Source organism: Plasmodium yoelii (genome assembly GCF_900002385.2).
Source record: "Plasmodium yoelii strain 17X genome assembly, chromosome: 3".
In the NCBI taxonomy this organism is placed as follows: Eukaryota; Apicomplexa; class Aconoidasida; order Haemosporida; family Plasmodiidae; genus Plasmodium; species Plasmodium yoelii.
The window spans coordinates 774,073-793,806 of NC_036175.2; the positions used below are offsets into that span (position 1 = coordinate 774,073).

Sequence of the window (19,734 nt, forward strand, 5' to 3'; positions counted from 1 at the left end):
GTTTTAGGGCGTTGTTTACGTTCTATATTAAAGTATATATATAAGTATATATTTTTTAAATTCATTATAAAAGTATATCCATTTTTATAATAAAGTTATACCAAATGTTAGTAAGAATAGTATTTTTTGTATAAAATGCATCATATATATGGCAAAAGTGTATAAGCAACCTTCTATTTAAGGTAATTTAGCTAAGTGTCATAAAATGAGTATAATATAATGTTAGTAATACTACTATATTATTATTTTATATGAAGTTAAAATTAAGAATATATCTAACCAAATATAACTGCTATGTAAAGAGCTTAAGTAAATACAACATATATTTTATACAATATATATAAATAACATCATCCCACATAATCTCCAAATTATAACGGAATTTCATTATAATGCCTACTAATCTGGTATATATCCTTTTTCTTACAGTATTTTGATGTTGCATTAACTATAAATTATATTAATTTTCATTTTATTAACATTTATATTAATACATTCTTTTGTTTAATTCGTAAAATATATTCGTAGTGTGATGGACTTACAACGGCCGATAATGGTCTTGTCTTCGATCGAAATTCTCAAAATTATACGTTAGAAGGAAGTTATACCAATATTTATTGTCCTGATAATAATTGTGATAATGATGATAACAAAAAAATTAGTTCTGCTTTTATAGGATTGCTAGGTTTCTATAAGGAAGTTGTTGATATGCAAAATATAGAGAGTGATGAAATTGCTGAATACGCTATTTTATGGTTAGGTCACATACTGAATCAAAAAACAGAAAATAGAACCACCACATTAAATGATTTTTATACCAAATACATAAAAACAAATAGTCATTATAATCAGGAAAAAATTGGTGATAGTAATAATAAGATTAAGATAGATGTTATAGATGCAAAAATAAAATCGATGAATATGAATATTAAAGATATATCAAATTTTTATGATGCATTTAAATTATTATGTAAGATGAATAATGAAATTGGTACAAAAAAAATCCAATGCAATACATGTTTAAAAAATGCTGGAGAATTTTATGAACAATATGAAAAACTTAAAAATGATTTAGATATTAATAAAGGAAGTTCTTATTTTCAACTATGGTTAAGTTTATCAAAGGATTATGACAAATTTAAAGAGAAATATAATACACGTGGATGTAGTGATATCAAATTCCTTGAATCTTGTTCACAAAGTTCAGTGAAAAAAAGTCAAGTGACAAATAGTCCAGTTACAGAATGTTCAGTGACAAAAATTCAAGTGACAAATAGTCCAGTGACAGAATGTTCAGTGACAAAAAGTACACTAATTCCAATTGCAATTATATTTGTTGCAGCATCAATTTTATTGGGAGTTTCTTATAAGGTAAATAATAAGGAATTAAAAAAAATATTATATATATGTAAACATTAACGAACAACCGTACGCTTCTTAACATTTTATATTAGTATTCGTTATTTGGATTTCGGAAACAATCTCAAAAACAACATTTAAGAGAAAAGCTAAAAAAATAAAGAAGAAACTGATCATTAATATATGATTGAAGAGTAGTGATTATTCCAGGAATAGTAATAATGATTTATATATTTTAATAAACTGTCTATTTCGAAGTAATTTTTGCATAATTTTTATATAGTTTTTATATGTGGAACCCATATTCGGGTTAGGGCTAAGTATTATATTGTATTAATTTTTTATAATTTGAACACTAATTAAATATATGTATCATCCCGTATGTTTAATCAAGAGATGATGCACAAATATGCACCCAAAAATGGGGATAAGCTAATATGAATTGGGTTGTATAACATTTTTTCATAAGTTATAATATATATAATTAAGTGATCATATCGATTTAATATAGTTAAATTAAAATAACTATATTATATATATTAATATAGATATTGACTATATATGAATTCATATTATATATATCATATTTGCCTATTATATAAGTCTTGATAACCCAGAGCTATATTGAATTATGCATACATAATAAGTTTCTTTATTTTATGAAAATTTTATTTAGTAAAACTTATTATTTATATCATATTTATTTTAATTTAAATCATGTTATACAACTGAACTGTAATAATAGATATTCATAAAATATAGATTCATAAATGTCGATCGAGAATCGACAATATAACATAGTCTATAAAAGATTGTTATGCTTCTAACATTTTTAGTAATACATAAAAAATTGAACTATATATAATATTTTTTAAGATTTAATTGTAATTACTATTACTTTTTGTATTTTACATTTGCATTAAAATTAATTAGTATTGATAGAAGTTACTTTATACGCTTTAATTTATTTATCATAAAGGCATAATAATAGATTGATCAGTATTAATTTTTAAATTTTATATTTTGAGGTATAAATTAAGTATATTTTAAAAGATTTAAAAAATAAAATATAAGTATATTAATAAAATTGAATGCTATAGTTTGTTCTAACAATTATAAATAATATGATAGATCGAATGCGTTATTATTATATACATATAAAATAGTAAAATATTATACCAATAACTAATATTGAAATGTTGTTATATTGTGAAAACTTCATATAATTAAATGTTAATATTATCGAAAAGGCACATAATAATACATTATAATGATATAATTTTATATATATTTGTTAAATTTCCAAATTGAGATATGTGGTTTTATATTCTAAAAAACTGGATAAATATAGAAAAGGATAAATACTCAATTTGTGTTAAATGTCATTTCATTATTCCATATTAACGCATATTATATTATTAGTTTTTATTGAATAATAATTTTTTAATCTAAAACAACATTACGTTATCATAGAATTAATAAAATATAGAATTTTAATAAATTATTTGAATGTATATGCATTGATAACTATAACAATATAATATATAAGATAAAAATGAACAATGCTGAACATTTATCGGATATTCAACTTAATTTAAATAATAAAAGAGCAAAGATATCTTATCTCTCTCCTCTTAAAGTGAAATATAATAACTTAATTAAACATAGTTTTCTATTATACTTTAAAATTTCCATCAATAGATATTTATATGCTAATATTTAATATTTACTAAGTATAATTTTAAAAACAATATACATTTAAAGACTTATTTAAGCTTATAAATACGGGCCAGTGCTAATTGTTTTAAACCGTGAAAATTATGGGTAAAATATATTGTAAAATTCCTCAATAAGGTATATTTATAAATTGAAGTATATAGAAATGAAAATATAGTTATCGGAATCATTAAAATGGATTATGAATTTATCTATATTCATTAAAAACAATATAAATGTATATAATTTGCATAGAAAATAGAAAAATGGAACATTGTAAATGTTATAATTTAAATAAATATTGGTATATATTATAAGAAACAAGTATATAAATATATATTTATATACTTTTAAAAATTATACTAATAATAGATTTATTAAAGCATGAGAAAAAAAATTGTATTTTTCTATATTGAGACACAAATATAAGAGGGAGTATTTTAAGTTCATTACTAAACTAAAATTTTTATAATAAAATTATAATGGATGTTATTAATAATCATAAATTATATTATACATCTGACCAAAATGTATTAAATATCTCCAATTTAAGGCAGCTTAGTAGTTATCAAAAAAAAGGAATAGACTGTTTCTTTAGTAATAATATTATTCTATATTAATTTAATTATTGAAAAGCTTATAATATATTTAACTACATATAGTTGCTATATATAGGATTAAAGTATTTGTGTCGTATATTTGGTGCAGTGTATATAAAACAGCATGATTTTACTCAATTTACAAATCAAAAATAAAATTCTATCACAATGAATAAAGAAGTGGTACATACATTTTTTTAAAAATAACAATTTCCTTTACATTTTTTGATATTGTATTATATATAAATATCATTAAACTTTATTTTGTAAGAGTTTTATTATCGTATAGTTTTATTCTACTTTTTTAAATATTTCCTTAGTGTAATATGTTTTCTGCTGTAAGAAGTTGGTTTCCCGATGAATTGGATAATGGAAATTATCAATTTAATGATAATAATCAATACAAACAGAATTTTAATAAAGCTTCATATACTGATATCGATAAAATTAACGGTTGGTGTTTATGGTTGTTTAAAGCAATTTTTGGAGATTCTCTTTCGTTCAAGAAGTATGCAAACAGTAATATCAATGTTGTTGTATACATTTTGGTGTGGTTAAGTTATAAGTTAAATCAAAAAACAAATAACGGAATCACTCAATTTATGGATTTCTATACTGGTCATGTGAAAAATGTCAAGGAGTATCAAAATCCTATAAATGATGTTGGTGCTTATAATAGTTATGATGATCTTATAAATAAAAAAAATTATTTGATGAAAATGAATATTAAAGATATATCTAAATTTTATGATGCATTTAAATCATTATGTGAAATGTATACTGAATTTGATGAAGACAATCCAAAATGCGAGAAATATTTGGAAGGTGATAATGAATTTGTTAAAAAATATGATCAACTTAAGAAAGATTCAGATATTAATAAAGACGACTCATATAGTCAAATATTTTCTATATTATTAAATGATTATGATAATTTAAAAAATAAATGTAATATTTTTTCATCTCTTCTAACATATTCACTAATTTCAATTGCATTTATATTTGTTGCAATACCAATTTTTTTTGGAATTTCTTATAAGGTAAATATTAAGGAATTTAAAAATTATTTTCATTAAATATATGCAAACGTTAACAAACAACCGTACACTTCTTAACATTTTATATTAGTATTCATTATTTGGATTTCGGAAACGAGCTCAAAAACAATATTTAAGAGAAACAATAAAAAATATAAAGAAGAAAATGATTCATTAATATATAATTCGAAGAGCAGTGACGATTTCAGGAATATTAATAATTATTGATATATGTTAAGAATCTGTCTATTTAGAAATAAATAATTTTTGCATAATTTTATATAGTTTTATATTGTGAGTTAGGGTTAAGTATCATATCTTTATTTATTTTTTTTATAATTTGAACACTAATTAAATATATGTATCGTTTCCGTATGTTTAATCATAAGATAAAGTTCAAAAGTTCAAATATGCAGTCAAAAGGGGCATAAGCTAATATGAAAGGAGTGAATATCATATTTTCCATATGTTATAATGTATATAATTGAGTGTTCATGCCAATTTAATATGATTAAAATAAAATGTCTATATTGTATATATTAATTCATATTATCTATATCATAATTGCCTATTATATAAAACTTGATAACCCATAGATATATGGAATTATGCATATCATAATATGTTTCTTTATTTTATGAAAATTTTATTTAGTAAAACTTATAACTTGTATCATATTTATTTTGATTCAAATCGTATTTTGATAACCAAACAGTATAATAATAATATATATCATAGTATAAATTATAATTTGATTCATTTGGAACAATTACCTACATTATAATATACCTTCATATTAATGATTATATTTTTAATGTTAATTAACCACACTACTAATGTATAATATATAATCATAAAATATAGATTCATAAATATCGATCGATAATCGAAAATGTAACATAATCTATAAATTATTGTTATGCTTCTAACATATTTTGAAGTTTTAATTGTAGTTACTATTCTCTTGTATTTTACATTTGTATTAATAGAAGTTTATTTATACGCTTTAATTTATCATAAAGGTATAACATTATATTAATCACTATTAATTTGTAAACTTTATAGTTTTGAGGTATAAATAATTATATTTTAAAATAGTTAAAAAATAAAATATAAGTATATAATAAAATTTAATGTTATAGTTTGCCATAGTACTTATAAACAATTTGGTATAAAAGATTAACGTTATAGTTCTAATATATATAATATTGTATCAATGACTAAAACTGAAATATGTTAATTTGTGAAACATATACAATTACATATTAATGCAAAGTATACATAAAAGGTATGTAATAATTAATTTAATTTGAATTAATAATATTTTTATTAGGTTATTATATATATACAAATTCACAAATATATAATTAAATATATTGCTATTGCGAAATAAAATATATGTTCTAAAATATTATACTTTAAAACAACGAAAAAAAGAAATTACTAATTGATTTAAAGTATTGCCTTGAGTGCATTAATTATCTCATTGTACTATACAGTGATATACCATTAGCACCAAAAATAATAATATGAGATTAATATATTATGTTTGTTGATACACTACGTGGGTATAAATTCATTATATATATTATTAAACATTTGATAATATTATAATATACGTATAAAAGATCATATGAAATATTATAACATTTATTTAATCAAGTTCTAATGCGATAATATTAGAATTAACACTACCAATAAAATTACTATTAACAATTGTATAGTTTTTCATTATAAAACTATATATAGTTTATTATAAAATATAAAAGCAAACTATATATTTAGAAAATAATTCTAAGGCATTTTTAATGTATACACGAATTGAAAGCTTTAATGTTAAAGGAATACAATACATAATTAGCTATATAGAATAGGTAAATTTTATATGGCTATATCCTTGTCTTAAAAAAGTATAATTCCCTTATCTCTCCTATCTAAAATGCAAATATACCAACCTAAATACACATAGTTTTTTATTATACTTTAAAATTTGCATCAATAGTTATTTATATGTTAATATTTAATATATACTAAGTATTATTTTAAAAACAATATACATTTAAAGACTTATTTAAGCTTATAAATACGGATCCAATGCTAATTCTCGTTTTAAACCGTGGAAAAGATGTGCAAAATATATTATAAAATTGCCCAATAAGATATATTTATAAATTGAATTATATAGGAATAAAAATAAAGTTATTGAAAATGTTAAATATAATTGGAATCGATATATATTAAATAAAAATAATATTAAAATAATGTATATGCAATTAATAAAGGGAGCAATGCAACTTATTTTATAAATGTTATAATTTTAGAAAAAAATACACTATATATTATAAGAAACAAGTATATAAATATTAAATATATTTTAAAAAATAACTATTTATATACTTCTAAGGATTATAGTAATAATATAATTTTTAATTTATTAGATTTATACAGTATACTAGTTTTGGGGCACCATTTATTAAAACAAAATATATAACGTTATTTATTTTCTATATTAAGACATATGTATAAGATGATATATTCTAAATTCATTACAATGTTACTTTATTTTTTATAACAATGCTTATATGAGTGTTATTAAGGATAAAATTTTATGCAAAATTGTATTATATATACATATGATAATAAATGTATTAAACACCCTCCAAAATAAGGCAATTGATCTAACTACCATCAAAGTACATATTGTTCCATATTAAGAATAATAAACATATTTTTGTTTACATATAATTGCTGTATATAGGGTTATATAATTGTATTACCTATTTTAGAATATATATATAATATGATACCCCCTTAACCTAGAGATTATAAATTATATTCCATCATAATGAATGACACTCTAGTATGTACACTTTTTGATATTATATTTCCTATAAACTTCATTAAGTTTTATTTTAATAACATTTTCTTAATACATATTTTTATCAATTTTTTTTAAATGATTTTTTAGTGTGGAAAATTAGATATTTTGAGGAAGCATTTATCCGATGAATTAAATGGAAACGCAGAATTTGACCTAGAACAAATTAGTGATTACAGTAATTACTGCTCTAGTGGAGACTGTAACTCTGAGCTCGAAAAAATTACAGTTGGATTTTTATGGTTACTTGGACAATATTTTACTCAATATCCAACTAAAGGTAAAGATACAAATAGTACTAAACCATTTTTTCTATATATTATTTTATGGTTAAGTCACAAATTAAATCAAATCGCAAATAAAGATTTCACTAAAATAAACGAATTTTATACTAAACATGTAAATAATAATAATAAATATAGTAAGTTTATAAATGATTCCAGTACATTTACAAATCTTGAGGAATTCATAAATAAAGAAAACAATTTGTTGAATATTGATATTGAAGATCTGTCTAAATTTTATGATGCATCCAAATTAATATGTAATATGTATGGTAATGCTAAAAAGAATCAAACAGGCGAAACACTGTCAAATGATGCTACTAGTTTTGTTCAAAAATATACAAATCTAAACAATAAATATAAAACTGAAGGTGCCCCACATCTTCAAATATTGTCCGCTTTATTAACTGATTATAATAATTTAAATAAGGAATGTAGCAATATTCCACCTTTTTCAGATATATCATCAAAAATTTCTGCACTAGCATCTGAAGATACATCAAGTTCGTCGATAGGAAACAGATTATTTACAGTTTTATCGATATTTGGTGCAATAGCATTTTTTTTAGGAATTTCTTATAAGGTAATAATGAGTTAAAAAATATAGCGTTTTTAAATATTATTTTCATTAAATATATCCAAACGTTAACAAAAAAATCATATGTTTCTTAACATTTTATATTAGTATTCGTTATTTGGATTTCGGAAACGAGCTCAAAAACAATATTTAAGAGAAAAAATAAAAAATATAAAGAAGAAAATGAATCGTTAATATATGATTCGAAGAGAGTGGCAATTTCAGGAATAGTAATAATGATTTATATATTTTAAGAAACTGTCTATTTCGAAGTAATTTTTGCATAATTTTTATATAGTTTTTATGTTGTGGGACCCATATTCGGGTTAGGGCTAAGTATTATATCTTTATTTAATTTTTTATAATTTGAACACTAATTTAATATATGTATAATTCCGTATGTTTAATCACAAGATTAAATTCAAAAGTAAAATATTCCCCCCCAAAGGAACATATCCATTAATATGAAATGTGTCGCATAATATGTTTTCATATGTTATAATATATTAAATTGAGTGTTCATGTCAATTTAATATGATTAATATAAAATGTCTATATTGTATATATTAATATAGATATTGATTATATATGAATTCATATTATGCTATATCATAATTGTCTATTATATAAAACTTATTATTTGTATCATATTTATTTTGATTCAAATCGTATTATTATAACCGAACAGTATAATAATTTTATATATCGTAGTATAATTATAATTTGATTCATTTGAAACAGTTTCCTACAGTATAATATACCTTCAGGTTAATGGTTATATTTTTATTGTTAATTAAACATATTACCAATATATAATAGGTACTCATAAAATATAGATCCATGGTATATCGAGATTCGATAACACAACGATATCTATAAAAGGTATTTTATGCATCTAAATTTTTTAATAATCAATAAAAATATGCATATTAATAAAAAAAATACATTATAGATATTTGTATATTATCCTTTTAATTTCCAATTGTATTTAGTATCATTTTATGTTAAATTTTTAATTAATATTGATAGAAATAGTTATATATACATTAATTTATTTACTATAAAGGTATAATATTAGCTTAATCATTTTAAATTTTAAACTTCATAGTTTTGAAGTATATATAAATTGGAAATATAATACATTTAAAATAGTTAAAAAATAAAATATAAGTATATTAATAAAATTTCATATATTTCGTTCTAATAATTATAAATAATATGATAAACATAACTAGGGTTATTATTATATATCTATACATATAAACTAGCAAAATGTTCTAATAATAACTAATATTGAAATATTATTTTATTGTGAAACCTTCATATAATTAAATATTAATATTATTGAAAAGACACATAATGATGCATTATAAAGGAATAATTTTTATATATTTGTTAAAGATCCAATTTGGGATTTATAATTTTATATTATAAAATATGGATAAATAAAAAAAAGGTTAAAAACTCAATTAACATCAAAAGTCTTTTTATTATTTCATATTAACACGTATTATATTATAATTGTTTAATAAATAATCTTTAATTACAAATAGCATTGTTTTATCATAAAATTCATATAATATAGATATTTTAATAAACTATTTGAGTGTATATACATTGATAACATAATAATAAAATATATAAGATAAAATTAACTATACAAAACATATAGCGAATATTTATCTAAATTTATATATTAAAAGAGCAAAGATATCTATCTCTCTCCTCTCAAAGTGCAATATACCAACCTAATACATATAGTTTTCTATTATACTTTAAAATTTTCACCAATATTTATTTATATGCTAATATTTAATATTTACTAAGTATTATTTTTAAAACAATCTATATTCAAAGACTTATTTAAGCTTATAAATAGCATATGTACGGATTCAGTACTAATTGGTGTTTTAAACTATGGAAATGATATGCGAAATATATTCTATAATTATCTAATACGGAATATTTATAAATTGAAGTATATAGAAATAAAAATAATGTTATAAAATTCATTAAAATTAATTTTGAATTTATTTATATTAAATAAAAAAAATATAAATTATGTAAGTTGCATAGAAAGTGGAGCATGTAACTTAATTTGAAAATACTATAATTTTAGAAAAAACTATATTATATATAATAAGAAACAGGTATATAAAAATTTAATCTATTTTACTAAATAACTATTTATATACTTTTAAGGATTATAATAATAATAATAATAATAATAATAGAACTTTTTATTTTTTAGATTTATACAGTATTTAAGTTTTAGAATTCAAATCATTAAAACATAAAATATAAATATATTCCTTTTCTATGTTCAAACATACTTTAAATTATTTATGAAAGTATATCCATTTTTATAATAAAGTTGTACCAGATTCTAGTATGAACTGCAATTTTTGTATAAAATGCATCATATCTATATTTAATCAAAATTTTATTAAACAACCCTCTATTTAAGGTAATTTAGCTAATTGTCATAAAATAAGTATAATATGATTTTAGTAATACTACTATTTTATTATCCTATATTAATTTAATTTTTAAAAAACATATAATATATTTAACTACAGACAGTTGTTATTTATAGGGTTAAATTATTTGCGTCATATATTGGGAGCAGTGTATATAAAACAGCATGATTTTATTAAATTTACAAATCAAAAATAAGATTCCATTATAATGAATAAGAAATTGGTATATGCATTTTTGATATTGTATTATATTTAAATATCATTAAACTTTATTTTAATTAAATGTTCAATAATATACATTTATAATATTTGTTTTTAAATGTTTTCTTAGTGTGAAAAGTTTATGAATGTATGGGAGTTTCTTCCCGATGAATTGACCAGTGATAAAAAGTATCAATTTAAAACAGGAAATTTCTTAGATAGTTATTGTGATGGTAATAGTTGTGATAGTGATATCGAAAAAATTAATGGTGGATGTTTATATCTTTTTAATCAATTATTTGGGAGTTCTGATTTGTTTAAGTCTGTTGCAAATAGTAACATCAATATTGTTGAGTACATTATGATATGGTTAAGTTATATGTTAAACCTAAAGGAACAATCAGGAAATAATAGCAATCTACAATATTTTTATAGTACAACTATAAATAATAATAGGTATAAAAATTCTATAGGTGGTGTTACAGAGTATAAAAATTATAAGGATCTTATAGATCAAAAAACATATTTTTTGGATATGGATAAAAAAATTATATCTAATTTTTATGAAGCATTTAAATTATTATGTGAAATGTATACTAATTTTGTTGAAAATAAATCATATTGCTCAAACTGTTCGCAAAATGCTAATAAATTTGTTAATAAATATAATGAAATGAATCAAAACTCTGTTATTACTAGTAATAATTCCTATAAACAGCTATTGTCTACTTTATCAAATGAATATAATAATTTTAAAAATTATTATACTAGTAAAGGTGGTAATTCTAAGGATATTCCATCCATTTCATCGATAGAAAAAATACAAAGTTCTGAAGATACACCATCAAGTTCGTCGATAACAAGCAAATTATTTACAGTTTTATCGATATTTGGTGCAATAGCATTTTTTTGGGGAATTTCTTATAAGGTAAATAATAAGGAATTAAAAAATTATTTTCATTATATATATGCAAACATTAACAAAATTATACGTTTTTTAAAATTTTATTAGTATTCATTATTTGGATTTCGGAAACGATTTAAAAAACAACAAATAAGAGAAAAAATAAAAAATATAAAGAAGAGAATGAATCATTAATATGTGATTCGAAGAGTAGTGATAATCCCAGGAATAGTAATAATAGTTGATATATTTTAAGGCATTGTCTATTTGGAAATAAGTAATTTTTATAATAATTTTTGCATAATTTTTATATAATTATTATGTTGTGGGACCCATATTATATTGTAATTTAATTTTTTATAACTTGAACAGTAATTAAATATATGTACCATCCCGTATGTTTAGTCAAGAGATGATGCACAAATATGCACCCAAAAATGGGGATAAGCAATTATAAATGGGGTTGTATAACATTTTTTCATAAGTTATAATATATATATTGACTATATATTAATTCATATTATGTTATATCATAATTGTCTATATAAAAGTTAATATGTTGTTATATTGAATTATGCATATAATAATGTTTCTTTATTTAATGATAATTTTATTTAGTAAAACTTATTATTTATATCATATTTATTTTAATTTAAATCATGTTATACAACTGAACTGTAATAATAGATGTTCATAAAATATAGATTCATAAATATCGATCGAGAATCGACAATGTAACATAGTCTATAAAAGATTGTTATGGTTCTAACATTTTTAGTAATACATCAAAAAATACTATATATACAATATTTTTTAAGATTTAATTGTAATTACTATTATTTTTTGTATTTACATTTGCATTAAAATTAATTAGTATTAATAGAAGTTGATTTATACGCTTTAATTTATTTATCATAAAGGCATAATAATAGATTAATCAGTATTAATTTTTAAATTTTATATTTTGAGGTATAAATTAAGTATATTTTAAAAGATTTAAAAAATAAAATATAAGTATATTAATAAAATTTCATATCATATTTTGTTCTAATAGTTATAAATAATATAATAGATAAAATGCGTTATTATTATATGGCTATACATATAAACTAATAAAATACTCTATCAATAACTAATATTAAATATTTTATTGTGGAAACTTCATATAATTAAATATTAATTTTATTGAAAAGACATAATAATACATTATATATTTGTTAATGATCCAATTTGGGATCTGTAGTTTTATATTATAAAAAGCTGTATAAATAGAGAAAGTGTTAAAGAGTCAATAAACGTTAAATTTCTTTTTATTATTCCATATTATATTATCATCGTTTAATGAGTCATCATTTTTTTAATCACAAACGACATTACTTTATCATAGAATTAATAAAATATAGAATTTTAATAAATTATTTGAATGTATATGCATGATAACTATAACAATAAATATATAAGATAAGAATGAACAATGTATAGTATTTAGGAAATATTTATCTAAATTTATATATTAAAAGAGCAAAGATATCTTATCTCTCTCCTCTTAAAGTGAAATATAATAACTTAATTAAACATAGTTTTCTATTATACTTTAAAATTTGCATCAATACTTATTTATGTGCTAATATTTAATTTTTACTAAGTATGATTTTAAAAACAATATGAACTTAAAGACTTATTTAAGCTTATAAATACGGGTTCACTTCTAATTGTCGTTTTAAAGCGTGGAAAATATGCGTAAAATATATTATAAAATTATCCAATAGAGAATACTTCGCAATTGAAATATGTAGGAATAAAAATAAAGTTATTTAAAATGTTAAAATTATTTTTTAATTTATCTATATTAAATAAAAATAATATAAATTTATATAATTTGCATAGAAAATGGAGCATATAACTTTAAAATACTATAATTTTAGAAAAAACTATATTATATATTATAAGAAACAAGTATATAAATATTTAATATATTTTAAAAAGTTATTATTTATATGGTTTTAAGGATTATAATAATAATAAAACTTTTTTATTTTTAAATTTATACAGTATTTAAGTTTTAGGGCGTTGTTTACGTTCTATATTAAAGCATATGTATAAGTATATATTTTTTAAATTCATTATAAAAGTATATTCATTTTTATAATAAAGTTATACCATATTTTATTAATAATAATAATTTTTGTATAAAATGCATCATATATACATATGGAAAAGGTGTATTAAGAAACCCTATATTTAAGGTAATTTAGCTAATTGCCATAAAATAAGTATAATATGATTTTAGTAATAATATTATTTTATTATTCTATATTAATTTAATTATTGAAAAACTTATAATATATTTAACTACAGACAGTTGTTATTTATAGGGTTAAATTATTTGCGTCACATATTGGGGGCAGTGTATATAAAACAGCATGATTTTATTCAATTTAGAAATCAATAATAAAATTCCATTATAATGGATAAGAAAGTGGTATATGCATTTTTGATATTGTATTATATTTAAATATCATTAAACTTTATTTTAATAAAATTTTTAATAATTCGCGTTTTTATTAATTGTTTTTAAATGTTTTTTAGTGTGAAAAGTTCCAGGATATAGAGGGATGGTTTCTTGGTGAAAATCAATTTAATCATCCTGAATATCTCCAAAAGTATTGTATTAGTAATTGTGATATTAATCTCGATAAAATTAATGCTGGATGTTTATATTTGTTGGATCAATTCTATAAGCATGATGGTATGTTTCCCTCTCCTTCAAACGGTAACCCCTATATTGTTGATAACATTTTTATATGGTTAAGTTATATGTTAAACCTGAAAAAAACTAATAATCATGACAATATGCAGTATTTTTATAGTAATTACATAGAGAAACGTAATACGTATAAGGAGCATATAAGTGGATTAACTGGCTATAATAATTATAAGGAGCTTATAGATGAAAGAAAGGATTTTTTGGATATGGATAAAAATATTGTATCTAAATTTTATGAAGCATTAAAATCATTATGTAAATTGTATAATGAACTTGGTGATGGCAATAAAAATTGCAAGAATTATTTGGAAGATAATGAATTTGATAAAAAATATGAAGAACTTAAGAAAAATACTAGTATTACTGGAAATCATTCATATAATCAACTATTGACCACTTTATTAAAAGATTATGATGGTTTTAAAAAGGAATGTAAACTTGCTTTATCCCCTCCATCGGACGAAACAAAACAAAATCTTGGACAAACTCCTGTAGGTATTTCTGGAGAAGATGGGGATAATTTAGGACAATTGTTAGCACAAGAATCTGAATTGAATCCTGAATCGAGTTCTGAAGTTACATCATCAAGTTCTTCGATAACTAGCAAATTAATTCCAGTTTTATTGATACTTGGTGCAATACCAATTTTTTTGGGAATTGCTTATAAGGTAAATAATAAGGAATTAAAAAATAATTTTCATTATATATATGCAACATTAAACAAATTATATGTTTTTTAAAATTTTATATTAGTATTCATTATTTGGATTTCGGAAAAGAGTTCAAAAACATTTAAGAGAAAAGCTAACAAAATAAAGAAGAAAATGGATAATTAATATAAGATTTGAAGAGTAATGGCTATCTCAGGAATAGTAATAATGATTGATATATGTTAAGAAATTGTCTATTTTAAAATAAATATTTTTTTACCATAATTTTTGAACATAATTATTGGGTCTATAATAATAATTAAATAATATAACCAATAATATATAATGTTATATATATATAGTTATAACATTTTTATACTGTTTTTGTATAATTTTTATATAGTTTTTATGTTGTGGGTCAGGGTTGTGTTTGTGGACCCCACATTCGGGTTAGGGTTAAGTGTTACATTGCATTTAATTTTGAATATTTTTTTATAATTTGATAACATTTATTAGTTTAAAGAATTGTTTTAAATATATATAGGAAATAAGATATAATAATATGTATAAGATAAGCTGTAGTTTTTAATATTTATATTAAGTCTAAATATGTAAGAGAAAAAATAAGGGTGAAAATTACTATGAAAAGGAACGAATAAAGAAATATATTTTGATAAATTATAAGAATTGCATTTCGTATTAACATAATTTAATGGCAAATGTGTTGAATTATACTATGCATTTTTGTGTTTTATTGTTAATTTTGTGTTAATGGTTTATGGGTGAATCGGTCGAATATTGGAATAGATATAGAAAGATTATTCCAAAGTATTGATTTGATCCAAAAAGTAAACGTTGATTTAAATATTAACAATGCATAATATAATAAAATGGGGGAGATGGAATGGAATTGGAAGAAAATAATTTATTATGATTTCCTTCCTCAGTAACACCTGAACCAATGATAAATGGAATAAAAGTATAAAGTGGTATTTGGAGAAAAAATATATAAATGAAATAAATTACATTAAAGGTATATTTATTTTAAGATCCATTATTTTAGGAGTTAGTATAATATTTAAAAAATATTTGTCCACTGGAAAATATTATACATTTTTACATTAGTGTTTATGTTAGTATTTATGAGTTGGGGGAGAAGCGTAAGTAAGAAAAAAAGATGAAAAATATTATAAATCGAGTCGACAAGAAACTGGGATTATTAATATATACAAATATTCAGGTCGATCATGTACTATTTATTAATTTATTTTTTTTGTTTATAAAAGTAAGATTCTTTGGAATGATAAATTTAATTAACTTATATTTAAGTCAAATTTAAAAAATGTATAAATTTAAAGAATACTAAATAAACTGGATTTCAGTTATTAGTACAAATAATTATGGGTTTAATATGTGTGAGGAATATTGAGGTTGATTTAGCCTATTTTTATATGAGGAAATGTACTATATTTATGTTATATTTAAATAATATTTATAAAAATAAAGACAAAATAATGTTTAACTATTAAATATACTATAATATGTGTTTAATGAATAGGATAAAATAAAGGATTTCTTATTAATTGTATTTGATTTTCTGATTTGATATATGCATTGTGATTTATACGAGGTATACTTGGAAATATGAATATTTTACATTATTTGAATATAAAAAATATATTTGATGTTGTATATTCTGAGATATATTTATAAATAAAATGATTAGATATCAATCTATGAAAAAAAAAAAATTTACAAAAAAATGGGAAAATAAAGTGGAGAATATTATTAATATTTAAAATTGGAGAAATAATAAGAAAGCATTTAAATGTAAATAAGAATGATGTTTTGTTAATGTTTTCATTATATGTTTGTATTTATTCATATAAAAAATATATATGTATCTAATATGTTATTATTTTAATTGATATTTATTAGTTTCTCATATGTAAGGAATAATGGAAATATATAAGTTCATAAAATATTAGGACCATATCACTAAATATGCTAATGTATTATAAATTGTATTAAAAAATGATTTGTATAACAAATTTTCAAAAAATAAATTTTAGGGAAAATAGTTTATAAAAAATGGTGTATTTTTTGAGAAAAATTAATATTTATTTGAAAAAAAAATAACATAATAATATGTATATCGATAAATACTTTTAATGAATATAACGATGTTTATAACAACAGTTACATAATTCTATTGGAAATTCAAAAAACTAATAAATATTATTATTTTTGAAATATCAAATTATCATCATTATTTCAAACTACATTTATTATTTCATTTATTTAATAAATAAAGATAAAAATGAGAGTCAATATTTTAAAATACGTTCTTTTTTCAATTATTATTTGTTTTTTTGAATATGGGAAAAATGTAAGTTACATATTATTTTCTTTTATTATTAATGATATTTGATTATAGTTTTTGTATCTATTTGTTTTACATTAAGCTTATATTATTGTTTGATGTATTGGTAAAACAGTTAAAGGAAAATTAAAATTAATTGGAAATATGTTAATAAATATTTTATTTCTTTGCAGGAAATATGGCATGAAAGGAATATAATAAAATTTAGAAGCAATAGAATATTAGGAGATGTAGAAAAGGAGTTCGATTTAAATGATTTTTATGAATCAACTTTTAGTCTTACAAAACAACTTAATGAGTACAATGATGATAACGAAGAAATTATACATATTCGAAATGCTATAAATTCATATATAAAGAATCATAAAGACAAGAGTACATTACCCGATTTAAATAAGTTAGATAAAAGAACTAAAAAGTTAATTTATAAAATTCGAGAAGAATTAAAAGAAGTAAAAAAAGAGATTGATAATATGGGGGATAGTGGAATAACAACAAAAGTGATACAAAATAAAAGAATAAGAAAAAAAGATGAAAATAATTATGTATCAGAAGGTGAAGACTATAACCAATTGAAAAACGAAGTAAATTTCTTGGAGAGAGAATATAGACAGCCCAATTTTAGTAGTGTTAATACTTATAAAAATAAACGAAAGATAAACGAATTGTACGAAGGATTAAAATTGAGGTCAATATTGTTGGTTTTTCTTTCTTTGGTGATAATAATATCAGGAACCGTTCCTATCGCATTTACTGTTTTATGTTCCGTGGTTTCATTTGAAACATTTATTAGGTCTTGTCAATACATTAAATTAATCATGAAAGTATATAAAAAACCCAAAAAATCAAAAACATCAAAATAATCACTCTTTATTATTATGTTTTATTATACCTGTTTAAATGATTAAAAATAGTATATTTAATATTTTTTGGCATAAAAGTTACATTTGTTTACGTTATATAGAATAATGAAATATGATTTAATTGTATGTTTCATTATATACATTTAATTTAATATATAATTAATTTATCTTTGTTTAGTGTTTGTCAAAATATCATTTGTCCATATTTTCATGGATATATATTATGTATTAATGGATTTTGAATTTATTAATATAAACGCACTTATTAATAAAATTATAAGCTATGGTGAGGTTTAGAGTTGCATTTTGGGAAACTCGTATTTTGTGTCAGGGTTCTGTACTATAAGTTATAGTTTTGTTTTATGTAATCTCTGTTTTGGGTTAGGACTATATTTTTATTAGTTTGTTTATAATTTGACAATATTTATTACCTCGTATGCTTAATTACGGGATGTCGTCTAAATATGCAATCAAAAAGGGGGTATAAACTAATATGAAAGGGGCAATACCATAATTCCCATAAAGTATAATATATACAATTGAGTGTTCATGTCGATTTAATATGATTAAAATAAAATGTCTATATTTCATATATTAATTCATATTATGTTTTATCGTAATTGCCTATATAAAAGTTAATATCTGGTTATATTGAATTATCCACATCATAATATACAATGCATTTCTTTGTTTGATGAAAGATTTTATTTAGTAAAACTTATTATTTGTGTCATTATTATTTTGATTTAAATTGTATTACGGGAATATATGTTGTAATAATAGCATTATATGTGAGGGTGGATATGAATTATAAGATAATTGGTTTTGAATATTGCTGTGCATTATATGGGCATATTATTATTGTTAATTAAGGACATTGGGGACATATAATAGATAGTGATAAAGTATAGGTTGATATATATCGACAATATAACGTTGTCTATAGATATTATTATGGTTCTAACGTTTTTAGTAACACAAAAAATTGAACTATATATACAATATTTTTTAAGTTTTAATTGTAGCTACTATTCTT

General features: G+C 20.6%; 6 protein-coding genes across 6 annotated transcripts; all 6 read left to right on the forward strand.

Moving 5' to 3' along the window:
• Positions 1-392: 392 nt before the first annotated feature.
• PY17X_0320501 (uncharacterized protein) lies at positions 393-1,520 on the forward strand (the record flags this gene model as incomplete). The annotated part of the gene is made up of 3 exons (XM_720331.2): positions 393-407; positions 529-1,371; positions 1,455-1,520. The coding sequence occupies 3 exons, from the start codon at positions 393-395 to the stop codon at positions 1,518-1,520; spliced, it is 924 nt and encodes a 307-aa protein (XP_725424.2).
• A 2,322-nt stretch (positions 1,521-3,842) lies between these two features.
• Positions 3,843-4,889, forward strand: PY17X_0320601 (PIR protein; the record flags this gene model as incomplete). The annotated part of the gene is made up of 3 exons (XM_022956509.1): positions 3,843-3,857; positions 3,995-4,714; positions 4,803-4,889. The coding sequence occupies 3 exons, from the start codon at positions 3,843-3,845 to the stop codon at positions 4,887-4,889; spliced, it is 822 nt and encodes a 273-aa protein (XP_022810685.1).
• Positions 4,890-7,556: 2,667 nt separating this feature from the next.
• Positions 7,557-8,645, forward strand: PY17X_0320701 (PIR protein; the record flags this gene model as incomplete). The annotated part of the gene is made up of 3 exons (XM_022956462.1): positions 7,557-7,571; positions 7,680-8,456; positions 8,559-8,645. 3 exons carry the CDS (start codon positions 7,557-7,559, stop codon positions 8,643-8,645), a joined length of 879 nt encoding a protein of 292 aa, XP_022810684.1.
• Positions 8,646-11,138: 2,493 nt separating this feature from the next.
• PY17X_0320801 (PIR protein) lies at positions 11,139-12,230 on the forward strand (the record flags this gene model as incomplete). Its single annotated transcript, XM_034637718.1, has 3 exons — positions 11,139-11,153; positions 11,262-12,059; positions 12,144-12,230. 3 exons carry the CDS (start codon positions 11,139-11,141, stop codon positions 12,228-12,230), a joined length of 900 nt encoding a protein of 299 aa, XP_034493365.1.
• Positions 12,231-14,502: 2,272 nt separating this feature from the next.
• Positions 14,503-15,618, forward strand: PY17X_0320901 (PIR protein; the record flags this gene model as incomplete). Its single annotated transcript, XM_022955454.1, has 3 exons — positions 14,503-14,517; positions 14,625-15,470; positions 15,556-15,618. 3 exons carry the CDS (start codon positions 14,503-14,505, stop codon positions 15,616-15,618), a joined length of 924 nt encoding a protein of 307 aa, XP_022813227.1.
• A 2,154-nt stretch (positions 15,619-17,772) lies between these two features.
• Positions 17,773-18,698, forward strand: PY17X_0321001 (fam-b protein; the record flags this gene model as incomplete). Its single annotated transcript, XM_034637719.1, has 2 exons — positions 17,773-17,841; positions 18,009-18,698. 2 exons carry the CDS (start codon positions 17,773-17,775, stop codon positions 18,696-18,698), a joined length of 759 nt encoding a protein of 252 aa, XP_034493366.1.
• Positions 18,699-19,734: the final 1,036 nt, after the last annotated feature.